Below are 14190 nucleotides of genomic sequence, written 5' to 3' on the forward strand. Positions count from 1 at the left end.
CACCATTCGAAGAAAAGCAGTGGAGTTCTGTCCAATATCCTGTCCAACATTTATTCCTCAACCAACTTAGAAATAGTGATCTGGTCGTTTATTTCACTGCTGATTGTGGAGCCTTACTATGTGCAAATTGGCTACTACATTTCTTACATTACAACAGTGACTATGCTGCATAAGTACTTCATTGGCTGCAAAGTGCTTTGGGATGTCCAGTAGTCACGAAAGACATATAAATGCAAGTCTTTTTTTCGTATATCTCAATAAGATCAGCTCTCAGTCTCCTCCACTTTAAACTGAATAGTCCCACTTTCTCCAGTTCTTTTTCTTAACTCAACCCCTTGATACGCGGGATCAGCTTCCGGCTCTTCTCCACACTTCTTCCAATGCTTGAATAGCTCTCTTCTTCTTGCCGACAAGAACTGAACACAGTATTCAAGGTGCGGTCTGATAAGAGCACTATAAAGTTTGATATAATCAGGCAGAGTCAACATAGTTTTGTGAAATGGAAATCACGTTTAACCTATTTATTGGAGTTCTTTGAAGAAGTAATGTGCTGTGGATAAAGGGGAACCGGTGGATGTACTGTACTTAGATTTCCAGAAGGCATTTGATGAGATGCCACATCAAAGGTTATTGCAGAAAATAAAAGCTCATGGTATAGGGGATAACATATTAGCATTGATAGAAGATTGGCGAGCTAACAGGAAACAGTTTAGGCATAAATGGGTCATTTTCTGGTTGGTAAGACGTAACGAGTGGTGTGCCATAGGGGTCAGTGCAGGGTCCTCAACTTTTTACAATTTATATAAATGACTTTGATGAAGGGACCGAAGGTATGGTTGCTAAATTTGCTGATGACACAAAGATAGGAGGAAAGTAAGTTGTGAAGAGGACATAAGGAGACTAAAAGGGATATAGATAGGTTAAATGAGTGTGCAAAGATCTGGCAAATGGAGTATAATGTGGGAAAATGTGAAATTGTCCATTTTGGCAGGACGAATAAAGAAGAAGCATATTACCTAAATGGTGAGGGATTACAGAGCTGTGAGATGCAGAGGGATCTGGATGTCCCAGTGCAAAAAGTTAGTATGCAGGTTCAGCAAGTAATAAGGAAAGGTAATAGAATGTTATTGTTTATTGCGAGGGGAATTGAATACAAAAGTAGGGAGGTTATGCTTAAGTTATACAAGGCATTTGTGAGACCACATCTGGAGTACTGTGTACAGTATTGGTTTCCTTATTTAAGGAAGGATGTAAATGCGTTGGAAGCAGTTCAGAGAAAGGTTACTAGACTAATACCTGGAATGGGTGGGCTGTCTTATGAGGAAAGGTTGGACAGGCTAGGCTTGTATCTGCTGGAGTTTAGAAGAGTAAGAGGCCACTTGATTGAAACATATACGTTTCTGAGGGGTCTTGACAGGATAGATGTGGAAAGGATGTTTCCTCTTGTTGGAGAATCTTGAATTAGGGGTCACTATTTAAAAATAAGGAGTCGCCCAGTTAAGACAGCGATGAGGAGAATTTTTTCTCTCAGAGGGCTGTGAGTCTTTGGAACTCTCTCCCTCAACAGGCAGTGGAAGCAGAGTCTTTGAATATTTTTAAGGCAGAGGTAGGTAGATTCTTGATAAGCAAGGGGGTGAAAAGTTATCGGGGGCAGGAATGTGGCATTGAGGTTACAATCCAATTAGCCATGACCTTATTAAATGGCGGAGCAGGCTCATGGGGCCGAGTGGCCTACTCCTGCTACTAATTCGTATATTTGTTGTCAAGAAAACACTATATGCCAAATGAGAAATATGAATTCATCAGCTGTAAACCTACATTAGACTCTTAATGGAGAATATCCTTCAGTTAACTTTTAAAAAATCTGGCAGCCAAGATGGCCACTGCGATATGCATCTGAAACACATTTGCACATTCCAAGGTCCAATCAGAGCCAAAAGTCTGAGAAGCCCTGAACAATGTTTGCTCTAACTAATTGAATTACCTAGGATTGCTTCATTAGCACGGCAGTCAAGGCAATCCTGACCCATTGACTTTGAAAGAGCAAACCCCTCCACATGTAAAAATTGGCATCCTGAGGCCTGTGGAGTCAATTCTGAACCTTGTATCTCATTAGACGGTTCCAGAGAATACCCTGAGGCAGTCATATAACCGTCTGTCCATTTCTGAAAAAATTGGGAGTTTTGTTACACAGACAAGAGACAAGCAATAACGGATTGTGCAGCAGCAGAGAAGGCTGTGCACCTCCCTTTCTCTCTCTCTCTCTGGAAAACATCAAGTTTGAAAACCATCTCCAACTGTGGACCCTCCAAGCCTACAGACTGCTACAGCCAGAGACCAAGGAAAAGAGCCGCCTCCAAGAAAGCCCTGAGCAAAGTGGGCCAACCACAAAGTGCACTTTGACCAGCCAAAGACTTCAAGAATACAACTCCAGCCGGAAGACCACCGAACCATCCAACCTCAGACTGTATTTAACTTTTATTTATTCTGGACTTTAATCCAACCAAAAAACTTACTTTCCACTTTGTAATCTATTTGTGTGTGTGTGATCCCTGTGTGAATGCATGCATGAATGTTTAGCTTTTTAAAAATTATTTTAGATCGGGTTTAGCTTGTTAAGTGTAATAAACATACCTCTTTCTTGTTTAAACTCAAGAAAACCTGTCCGATTGATTCTTTCATGATCACATTAAAGGTAAAAGGTAAAACACTCACTGAGGTGGTAAGCACAACCACTGTTTAAAAGGAATAAACCCTGTTGTAGTCAAATAAGGGGAAGGGCAAGAGGGGCGATGGTGACCCCCTCCTCACCTTGGCTGTAACATCGTATACTTGATTATTTCTCACTACTGATCTACTTGCCTGTTAACGAAATTTTCTGCCTGTTGATTTGGGCCATCCTCCTTTTTCTTTCTCCTAATCTTTGCCTTTTGTCCAGTGCAATTATTTTCCAGTTCTTCCCTCTCATCATTTGTCCCACTTCATTTCCCAGAGCAAAATCAAGCAAAGCTTCTTTCTTTAATAATAGAAAATGCTGAAAATACTCAGTAGGTCAGGCAACAACTGTGTAGAGAGAAACAGAGTTAACATTTCAGGTTGGTGACCTTTCATCAGTGACAATGAAGGATTGGTGATACATTTCCAAATCAGGATGGTATATGACTTGGAGGGGATCTTGTAGTTGGTACACACTGCACAGTGGTAGAGGGAGTGAATGTTGAAGGTGGTGGACGGGATGCAGATCAAACGGGCTGCTTTGTTCGGGACGGTATCGAGATTTTTGAGTGTTGTTGGAGCTGCACTCATCAATGCAAGTGAACAGTGTTTCATTACACTCCTGATTTGTACCTTGTAGATGGTGGAAAGGCTTTGTGGAGTCAGGAGGTGAGTTACTTATTGCAGAATACCCAGCCTCTCACCTACTCTTTTAGCCACAGTATTTATGTGGCTGGTCCAATTAAGTTTCTGGTCAATGGTAACCCCATGATATAGATTGTGGGGGATTTGATGATGATAATGTAATTGAAAGTGAAGATGGGGTGTTTTGACTCTCTCTTATTGGATTATGGTCATTGCCTAGCACTTCTGAGGCATAAATGCTACCTGCCACTTATCAACCCAAGCCTGATAATTGTCCAGGTCTCGCTGTCTGTGGGCACAAACTGCTTCATTATCTGAGAAGTTGCAAATGGAACTGAACACACCATCATCAGCAAACATCCTCACTTCTGACTTTATGATGAAGGGAAGGTGTGTGAAGCAATCTGTGAAGCAACTGAAGATGGTTGGGCCTAGGACACTGCCCTGAGGAACTCCTGCAATGATATCCTGAGGCTGAGATGATTGGCCTCCAACAACTACAGCCATCTTCCTTTGTGGTAGGTATGACTCCTGCCAGTGGTGATTTCCCCCCTCATTACCAAATTTACTTGGGTTCCTTGATGCTACAATCAGTCACACTCACCCTTGATGTCAAAGGCAGTCACCTCTGGAATTCAGCCCTTACAGTTTTAGTTTCAGCAAAGCTTATAATGAAGTCTGGAGCTGAGTGGCCCTCGCAGAATCCAAACTGAGCATCAGCGAGCAGGTTATTGGTGAGTAAATGTAGTTTGATAGTACTGTCAATGACACCTATCACTTTGCTGATGATTGAGAGAAGACTAATGGTGCAGTAATTGGCCAGATTGAATTTGCCCTGCTTTTTGTGAACAGGACATACCTAGGCAATTTCATACTTTGTTGGATAGATGTCAGTGATGTGTTTGTACTCAAACAATTTGGCTGGCTACATGGCTAGTTCTGGTGGACACGAGTCTTCAGTACTACAGCTGGAATGTTGTCGAGGCCCATAGCTTTTGCTGCAGACAGTGCCTTCAGCTGTTTCTTGGTATCATGTGGAATGAATCAGATTGGCTGAAGACTGGCTTCGGTGAAGATGGGGAGCTCAAGAGGAGGCTGAGATGGATCATCCACTTGGCACTTCTGGCTGAAGATGGTTGCAAACACTTCAGCCCTGACCTTTGCACTCACTTGCAGAGCTCCTCCACCAATGAGAATGGGGATAGTCATTCAGTTTCCTCCTCCGTTGTTTAAATGTCCACCACCCCTCATGACTGGATATGGCAGGACTGCAGAGCTTTGATCTGATTTATTGGTTGTGGGATTGCTTAGCTGTGTCTATCGCATGCTGCTTCAGTTGCTCAGCTTGAATGTAGTCATGAGTTTTAGCTTCACCAGGTTGGCACCTCGTATTTAGGTACATTTGGTGCTGCTCATTGAATGAGGGTTGGTCTCCTAGCTTGATGGTAATGTTAGTGAGGGATATGCCAGGCCATGAAGCTACAGATTATTGTGGAATACAATTCTGCTGCTGCTGATGGCCCACAGTGCCACATGAATGCCCAATTTTGAGCTGTCCTGAACCATCATGCTTAATCATTTGACATAGTGGTCGTGGACACAGCATACTGGAGGGTGTCATCATTGTGAAGACAGGACTCTGTCTCCACAGGGAAGATACGGTGGTCACTCCTACTAATACTATCATAGACAGAAGCATCTGTGATAGGTACGTTGGAGAGGAAAAGGTCAAGTAGGTTTTTTCCCTCGTGTTGGTTCTCTCACCATCTGCCACAGGCCCAGTCTGGCAGAGGTGTCCAGCAGGTCTCGGACAGCTCAGTCAGCAGTGTTACTATTGAGGTCCTCTTGGTGATGAACATTGAAGTTCCCAAACCAGAAAACATTCTGTCCCTTTGTTAATCTCAATGCTTCTTCCAAGTAGTGTTCAATGTGGAGATATATTGATTGATCAGCTGAGGGAGGACAGTAGGTGGTAATCAGGCAGTCTCTTTGCCCATGTTTGATTTGATGCAATGAGACTTCATGGGGAGTCAATGATGCAGATTCCCAGGGTCACTCGCTCTTGACTGTATATCACTCTGGTGGGTCTGTCTTGGTGGTGGGACAGGACAAACCCAGGGATGGTGATGGAGGAGTCTGAAACATTGGCTGAAAGGTATGGGTCTGTGAGTATGACTATGTCAGGCAGCTGCTTGACCAGTCTCTGGGACAGCTCTCTCAATTTTGGCACAGGTGCATAGATGTTAGTGAGGAGGACTTTGCAGGGTCGACTGGGACTTTGTGTCGAAATCCAGCGTGTGGCCAATGCTAAGCAGTCTGTCTGATTTTAATTTCTATACCTTGCTGTAGCAGTTTAGTACAGCTGCGTGGCATACTAGGTCATGTCATCGGCAGTTAAGGGTCAACCACATTGCTGTATTCTGTATTTAATATATTCTTCACATTTAATGTTTCTGTGAGTCGTTTTCTTTAAACGTTTTTATTATGGGAGGAGATAACATCTTGAAAAAAACAGTGAAAACAATATATTTTTTCAATTCAACAGACAGCAACTTTGTTCTGGGAAATGCTCAGGTACTGAACGTGTATCCAATAGTGTACTGCTCCGATGGATTCTGCGAACTGACTGGCTATGCACGAGCTGAACTCATGCAAAAGAGCTGTGCTTGTAAGTTTCTCTATGGAGTAGAAACAAATGAAGCAATGAAAATCCAGATCCAAAAAGCACTGGATGAGAAGCGTGAGTTCAAGACTGAACTGATCTTCTACAAGAAGAGCGGTGAGTAGACCAAATTAAATTCTTTTTCACTAAGCTTACTATTTTACAAAGAACATCAAAGAACAAAGAACAGTACAGCACAGGAACAGGCCATTCGGCCCTCCAAGCCTGCGCCGATCTTGATGCCTGCCTAAACTAAAACCTTCTGCACTTCCGGGGACCGTATCCCTCTATTCCCATCCTATTCATGTATTTGTCAAGATGCCTCTTAAACGTCACTATCATACCTGCTTCCACCATCTCCCCCGGCAGCAGGTTCCAGGCACTCACCACCCTCTGCGTAAAGAACTTGCCTCGCACATCCCCTCTAAACTTTGCCCCTTTCACCTTAAACCTATGTCCCCTAGTAACTCTTCCACCCTGGGAAAAAGCTTCTGACTATCCACTCTGTCCATGCCGCTCATAACTTTGTAAACCTCTATCATGTCACCCCTCCACCTCCGTCGTTCCAGTGAAAACAATCCGAGTTTATCCAACCTCTCCTCATAGCTAATGCCCTCCAGACCAGGCAACATCCTGGTAAACCTCTTCTGTACCCTCTCCAAAGCCTCCACGTCCTTCTGGTAGTGTGGCGACCAGAATTGCACGCAATATTCTAAGTGTGGCCTAACTAAAGTTCTGTACAGCTGCAGCATGACTTGCCAATTTTTGTACTCTATACCTCGACCGATGAAGGCAAGCATGCCGTATTTTAATTTTAAAATATACTTCCTTTCCTCCTCCAAGTCCCCTTTTGCTCTTGTCCCTTCTCTATCCATCTGACACCTGTGCTACATATCATTCCACACTGATACAATGGTCCTGCTATTAATAGGGAAGGTGCAGGGGAGACTGAAATCCACTGAAGAATCCGGCAAGGCTGGGGATGTAGAGGCTCTGCCAATCTTAACATCAGTGCTTCGTTAGCATATTCAGCTCCACCTCCCACCCCCGCTCTGCCTGCCCCCATCCTCCATCGTCAATACAGTGGGCTGATTAGTTATTTTAATGCCTTTGGGAAAGATCCAAAACCCTACCATATCTTACTCTTCAGCATCTTTTTCCGAGACTTTAAGAGCATAATATTTAGCTTTTTGGACGAAAATCCCAATAGGAAGTCTGAGTTGTTGTTAGTTCGTGCCATGGACTTTGAGATGATTGTTCCTGTTTTATTGCTTTTTAGGCCTGTCTGCAATCATTCACTGATTTTGTTTATGTTAGTATCATACATGTCAGCTGTCTAATGTTTCAACCCATGATCATCAATTTACATTTCTTTGGGGCAATTTGTGTAACAGAATGACTTCTCAGAGTGAATTGCAGTGGAGTGGACAAAAACGGGTAAGAAGGAGAGAAGGACTCGGAGATTGACATCACTGCTGGGCAGAGGTATCTTTAAGATGGTTTTGAAAGTAGGAAGAGAGGTGACGAAGCAGAGGTGTTAAGGGAGGGAGTTCCAGAAGGGGGCATAGTGTCTGAGAAAACAGCTGCCAATGGTGGAGCAATGGTAATTGGAAACAGGGAGTGAGTCAATGGAGGAGAAGCAGATCATGCATGCAGGGTATATGGTTGCAGGAAACTGCTGAGATTGGACAGGGCAATGCTGTGGAGGGATTTAACAAATTGATTAGCTACAGCGAGGTGAGTACGGAGGTGCTGAATGTACTGCTAAGAATGTGGGTTGTGGCATGTTGTTTGAATTGTAATGGAAGCAGGAAAGCTGGTAAGAAAAGTGTTTAGAGAAATCAGATTTAGAGGGGAGAGCAGCATTGAACAGCATTGTAGCAACACAGAGCGGCACAGTGGTGCAGTGGTTAGCACCGCAGCCTCACAACTCCAGCAGCCCGGGTTCAATTCTGGGTACTGCCTGTGTGGAGTTTGCAAGTTCTCCCTGTGTCTGCGTGGGTTTTCTCCGGGTGCTCCGGTTTCCTCCCACAAGCCAAAAGACTTGCAGGTTGGCAGGTAAATTGGCCATTATAAATTGCCACTAGTAGGTGGTAGGGAAATATAGGGACAGGTGGGGATGTGGTAGGAATATGGGATTAGTGTAGGATTAGTATAAATGGGTGGTTGATGGTCTGCATAGACTCGGTGGGCCGAAGGGCCTGTTTCAGTGCTGTATCTCTAAACACTAAATAGAGGCAGAAATGGGCAATATTTCAGAGCCGCAAGAAGCTCATTTTGATACAGATGATATTGTGGGGCGAGGGGTCTGGTGAGAAAGCTGAGTTCAGATAAAGCAGCATATCAAGGTTTTGTATTTTTTTTTTGGCTTAGCCTGAAGTGGCAGCCACTGGTCAAGGGCACTGGAACAAGGGGTTAGATAAAGAGGATGACTTCAGTTTTGCCACCGTTAAGCTGGAGGAATTGAAAGTTATCAGATCAGTTACCACAACAGATGAATTGGGTTGGAAGGTGGGACTAAATTCAAAACTCTGATTACAGGCTACCAGAACCGGTCAGTCCATTTAGAGGACAGGACTGAAGATTTTAGAACCATTTGATTTTATTTCTTCCACTGTTGGTTGCATGTAAACTTGGGGCAGAATGGTTTTAAGATGAGCTAATAATTTCTGAGCATTGTGGTTATTTAGTACTTGTCCCCAAAGAAATGACCTATAACATACAAGCTATAAAGTGCAGCTTTTAAAAACTTATGTTCCTCAAAGGTACTTTCTGAAATGCCAAGCTGTTGTGAGATGTGAAATTTATTTTCTTCATGACTGGCTACAGTTGTTTATTTGAGATAAGGAGGATGTTCCCTGGTGTGGATTAGGAAGTTTTACTTGAGCATTCCTGTAACTGTACTTGTAGAATTGCCAAAATATGAGAACAAAATAAGAAAGGGTTAGAATGATAAGTTTAACTTCATTTTTATGAATTCCACTGAGGTTCCTCAATTTAAGACTTTGGAGGGCAATTTTATGCTGTTGGCGGCGGTCTTGACGTTGGGAGAAACCAACACCGAGATCCTCGCGTCACCTGTTTTCCACAAGGCCTGCTGAATTTAGTGCCAATCAGGCACTTAAGTGGACAGCAGCAGGCCTTCCATAGGATCTAGGACCCCGTTGCTGGAAGTCCCGCTCTTGGAGAGCTGTCAGCCAATCAAAGGCCAGCAGCTGCAGCGCCACTGCAGAGGCAATGGCTGCTGCTGAAGATGACTGTTCTGGAGGCTGAGTTGCTGGAGCCAGGTCTCGGGTAAGTCAGAGCAGGAGGGGCATCTTGGGGGGCAGCGGCTTGGCAGCTGGCCTCGCACTTTCCAATGCTTGCTCCCTCATTCAGGAACTAAGTGACTTTGAATGGGAGCCCCCCCTCCCCCACCCCCACCCCCAGTGCCAGGAAGTAGCCCGCACAATTTTTTGTGGCATGCTTCCCGTGTGGTGACAGGGTCACTCACCACCAGGCTAATTGCAGCTGCGGTGGGAAGATGCTCTTAATTGGGGGTTAATTACCCAGTTAAGGGCCTCAAAGGCCATTCACAGGCCTTCCTGCCCCGGATTAAATTTTGGCAGAGGCAGGATGGTGGTGGAACCTTCCCCCAGCCCCATCCCCACCCCCACCCCCAACACCATTCCACCTGACCTTATGCTCTAGCTGCCTCCAAACCCACCATGGGGGAAAGCATAAAATTCCCTCCTTTATTTGCATCAGTCTGTATTACACTATAGTAGTTAGCCTATTTGATGGTGTGTTTGTTGTGGAGCTCGGTTATGTTCTCTAGCTTTGAAAGTTATTTACAAGTTTATGGGCAAGGTTTCTTTACCATGCAATAACTGGGTAGACAGCCTGAACTGTCCATATTGGAGAAGTGACAGTAATAATATGAGAGCAGCAAAATCCAGCTCTTCACATCAGTTCCTGCAAAGCATGTTTTGGTGGGCCAGTCAGACAGGAAAGAGTACATTTATTTCATGCTGATTTATTCAAGCAAATGATTATTGGTATGGTCACATAGTGGTAAGGTTCTAAGTTGGGTACTGGATTGACGGATTAATCCTTTGAAGGTAGAAAAGGTTAGGGCAGTGGTGACTATTAAACAGAAGAGAGGGCTTCAATCATCAGTTGTGCTCTGATGTCCCTTTGAGCAGTCACTGAACAGTCCTCTGAGTTACTCTCATTTTGACACTCTTCTCCTTGTAGTCTTGCTTCCAAAGCAGTTTGAGCCACCTCAGCAATGTCCATGCCCATGTCTTTTTGGATGGGTCCTTGCGCAGGGCACAGCGGACTGCAGTGAGCTGGAACATACTACAAAGAACCTGTCAAGGCAGTGACAATGTCCCTTTTAAGATTCCAATTATCTTATAAGATTCCCATTATCCTTTTGGTCACCAATCTGTTAAGGGCATTTTTCTAGTAGCAAATCTCTGCTGCAGTTTGGGCCACCGTTGGTTGGGTCATTACCCATGGGAACAGGGGTACACACCATCACATACAAATCATCCCTTAACATGACTTTCTTCCTTAAGGAACTCTGCGAGAGAAGAATTCTGATGGCTGAATTCATCATGTGTAATTCCAGTAAATCTTGCATTGGCATTCAGGATCTTGTGTGTGTTGGCACTGACTTATATATTTGGAGAGTAGAAGCTCTTTCTGTTAAGGGACAATTGAACAAGATCTGAAAAAAACATAGGTACTATCCTTCACATCCTGAAACTTGGGAAAAGTTTTCAAGCTTAGAAACTCCTCACTTCCAGCTTCAGCGGATCCAGACGACAGCATATTTATATTTCTGATTCTAACTTACTCCAAATGCACTGACAGTGGACATGTTGGAAGCTTGGGGCTGCAGTGCCTTGGCTGTCATTCTCATATGTTGATTAGCTGGCTGGGAACTCAGTAAGTGAATGCACAAAGGGTTAAATTTATTAACGAATTCAGGGGGTGGGGGAGGGAGATGATTTGGGGTGGAAAACTGACACAAATGGCTTTTGCCCCAATTTGTTATACAGGAAAAATACTTGCTACACAAAAGGAAATGTTGTGGAATTTCAGGGTTGTTGAACTAGGTTGTGTTTATTTTAAAAGAAAATGCCTCTCATACTGACCCCAATACAGATTAAGAATGTGCCCATCAGTCATCCCCACGGAATATTATGTTCTCTTCCATTTTACAGAAGGATTGTGTTAACTATATCCAACTAACATGGTCCTATCATCCAAGTGCCAGTAGAACATGGTGCTAAGTACAAGCTGCCAAAAATGCACAGCTAACCAACATTTAAGCAAGCATATCAATCCTCTCCACGACATAGATCCCAGTATATATTTTAAACCAAGTGCCTTTCTTTTATACATTGATGTATGAAAAGCTATCAATGATTAGATCTGCCTAAATTTATGGTAAAGTCAGTGTGACTCAATCCCTTTGCAGTGAGGTCCTTTAATTTTTTTTCCATTTGGAAAGTATTTCCTGTTTAATGAAAATACCAATTAAATTAGCTCCAAAGCAATGTATATTTTATTAGGATTTGAACAGATTCCTTTATCTGGAGCTGAGTGAGCTATGGTTTATAATACCTTGGCCTGAATCTGTGTGTCTCTTGCTGCTACTCTTGCTTTAAAGTGTTGGAAGTTCCAGTGAATTGCCATCATCTGATTAAACAGTGACTGACTCCACATCAGATGGCAATTGATTTGAGTGACACAAACTCCTGTGTCTCAGATGGATGAGATGCCCCAGCTTGGCAACCAGATGGAGCACGCTATAAAAAATGAGGCCTTCCATTTTGGATGGTGAAAGGGAGAATCTTGAACTGTAGCTCTAGTCAACTCTGTGCATCTCCTATTTCATTCACCCCACCATTGGCAGCTGTGCCTTCAGCTGGCTAGGCCCCAAACTCTGTAATTCTCTCCGCACAACTGTTCACCTCTCTCTCCTACTTTTAGATGCTCCTTAACTTGGTCCTCTTTGATCAAGCTTTTAGCCGCCTATCCTAATGTCTCCTTCTTCAATTCGCTATAAAATGCTGTCTGATTAATCTCCAATGTAGCACCTTGGGACATTTAACTTTGTTTAAAGCTCTATACCAATTTTTGTTGTTGATGAGAATGGGAATTTCATGGTCTGGGCTCATGAATTGCCTGTAAAGCAAGAAACATCCTCAACATGAATACTTTATCTCACTGTCACTGAGCCATATTTGTACAGGACTTAAAACGTTTCATCCCTTGATGCCACATGACTGAAGATTTAGAGATAGAAATTCATGTCGAGCCATAGCACATGACTGATGCAGGAGGTCCAAGGGTGGCCTGAAATTTGGCCTCATCTAAATAACCTGGAAAAGTTATCTCCACAGACAGCTTTTCCTTCAGCAGTAAGTGTCAGGGCACCTGCCCTGCCAGCAGCAGCTTCAGGTAAATGCCAGCAGGGCACAAATAGCCAAGATTGCAGCCAGCAAGTGTTCACATCAAAAATTGTTTTTTATAGTACTAATCCTTTTGATGTCAGCCTCTTACTCAGCCATATACTTGCCAGCAAAGTGGCAAGCTTACTCCTCTCAGGCAACCTAATTTCCAAGAGGTTTCCTGAAACAGGTGACAGGACCCTCGTTAGCATATGTAAGAGCTATTTTAGGTGGACTGAAAAATAGCCCAACCCAATTTCTGATTGGATGATCAGGTGTCTTTAGGGGACAGGACATTGAGTTTTGGATCTGGCCCTCATTGCGCTGGTTTTATGTCTGTACCATGGGCCCAATGGGGTTCTATTTCCAGGCCTTACTGTTTCTGTAAAACTTGATCATTGTATCCAGCAGGAAAATACAAATGGACAGTTTTCTGTTGTTTTGAAAGTAAACCAAAGACACTAAATGTGGACTATTAACAAAGAAAGAGCACTTATATTTTGTGTTATTACATCCCTTGAGATGTTTCAAAGTGCTTCACACCCAATGAATTGCTTCTTAAGTGCATTCACTGTAATGTCATTGCAGCCAACGATGCTTTTGTGCACTGTATTGGACAATATTGTATTTTGCTCTGAGCCACCATTATTATCAACACTTCCAAGTGCATCTTAGGAACTCAGGACTGGAAATGTATGTTAGTTTGTCTGTGCCATGTGAAATTAAGCAATAGTGAAAGAAAGTCTATTTATTTATTAAAGGGTTGTTTGGTTAAGTGAAGTGATAAGAGTTTAGAGCCGATTCCTCCAATATCATGAAATGTACCCACCTCACCCCCACCAAAAATAATTGGAAATGATTGTTTTGAAATTTTGTCCTGTATAAAAAATCTTTTTTGTTCCACCCCAAGAGAATTCCAGAGAATGATGGGCATAGATCGTGTGTCCTTCAGTGTGACGCTCTCGGGTTGAGGCCCATACAGGAATGCAAAAAGTACGATGTTTAATGATCTAATTATGTGACTCTGCATCCAGCTGTACAGTGTGGTGCTCATCTGTTTGTCCTTCCTTCCTTCCTTTATCAACAGATTGGAGAAGCCTTCTGCTGCTGCAAAAAGGCAGGGATGGATTGCTGTGTTATTTTACGTTGTGTGGCTACACTGCACCTCCACATGAGCCCTGGCCATCTGGGAGATCCCATGTACCTAATTTCATAAAATGTTCAATTAAGCCCATACAACAGGTCCCAGTGGGATTCAGGTAAGGGGCGCACAATGGAAAGACAGGCTAACCCAGTGCTCAGCCTGAGACTTGGTTCAAATAGAGGAACTATTTGTTTGTGACTTCACAGACCCTATGTGCACAATGCTCTTGAGAAGGTGGTGGTGAGCCACCTTCTTCAACCACTGCAGTCTATCTGGTGTAGGTACACCCACATTGCTGTAAGGGAGGGAGTTCCAGGATTTTGACCCAGCAACAGTGAAGGAACAGCCATATAGTTCCAGTCAGGATTGTATGTGACTGGGAGGTGGTGGTGTTCCCATGTGCCTGCTGCCCTTGTTTTTCTGGGTAGTAGAGGTTGCAGATTTGAAGGTGCTGTTGAAGGAGCCTTGGTGCATTGCTGCAGTGCATCTTATAGATGGTACACACTGCTGCCACTGTGCGTCGGTGCTGGAGGAAGTGAATGTTTAAAATGGTGGATGGTGTGCCAATCTAGAGGGCT

At 43.5% G+C, this 14190-nt stretch overlaps 1 protein-coding gene across 1 annotated transcript in view; it reads left to right on the forward strand.

Moving 5' to 3' along the window:
• The window catches only part of kcnh3 (potassium voltage-gated channel, subfamily H (eag-related), member 3), an 868694-nt gene that overhangs the window by 246814 nt on the left and 607690 nt on the right, over positions 1 to 14190 (forward strand). The window contains exon 2 of the mRNA XM_068035730.1: positions 5906 to 6139. Coding sequence (XP_067891831.1) covers positions 5906 to 6139 — 234 coding nt within the window. The remainder of the gene's footprint in view (positions 1 to 5905; positions 6140 to 14190) is intronic.

The sequence above is a fragment of the Heterodontus francisci genome, chromosome 7 (genome assembly GCF_036365525.1).
Source record: "Heterodontus francisci isolate sHetFra1 chromosome 7, sHetFra1.hap1, whole genome shotgun sequence".
In the NCBI taxonomy this organism is placed as follows: domain Eukaryota; kingdom Metazoa; phylum Chordata; class Chondrichthyes; order Heterodontiformes; family Heterodontidae; genus Heterodontus; species Heterodontus francisci.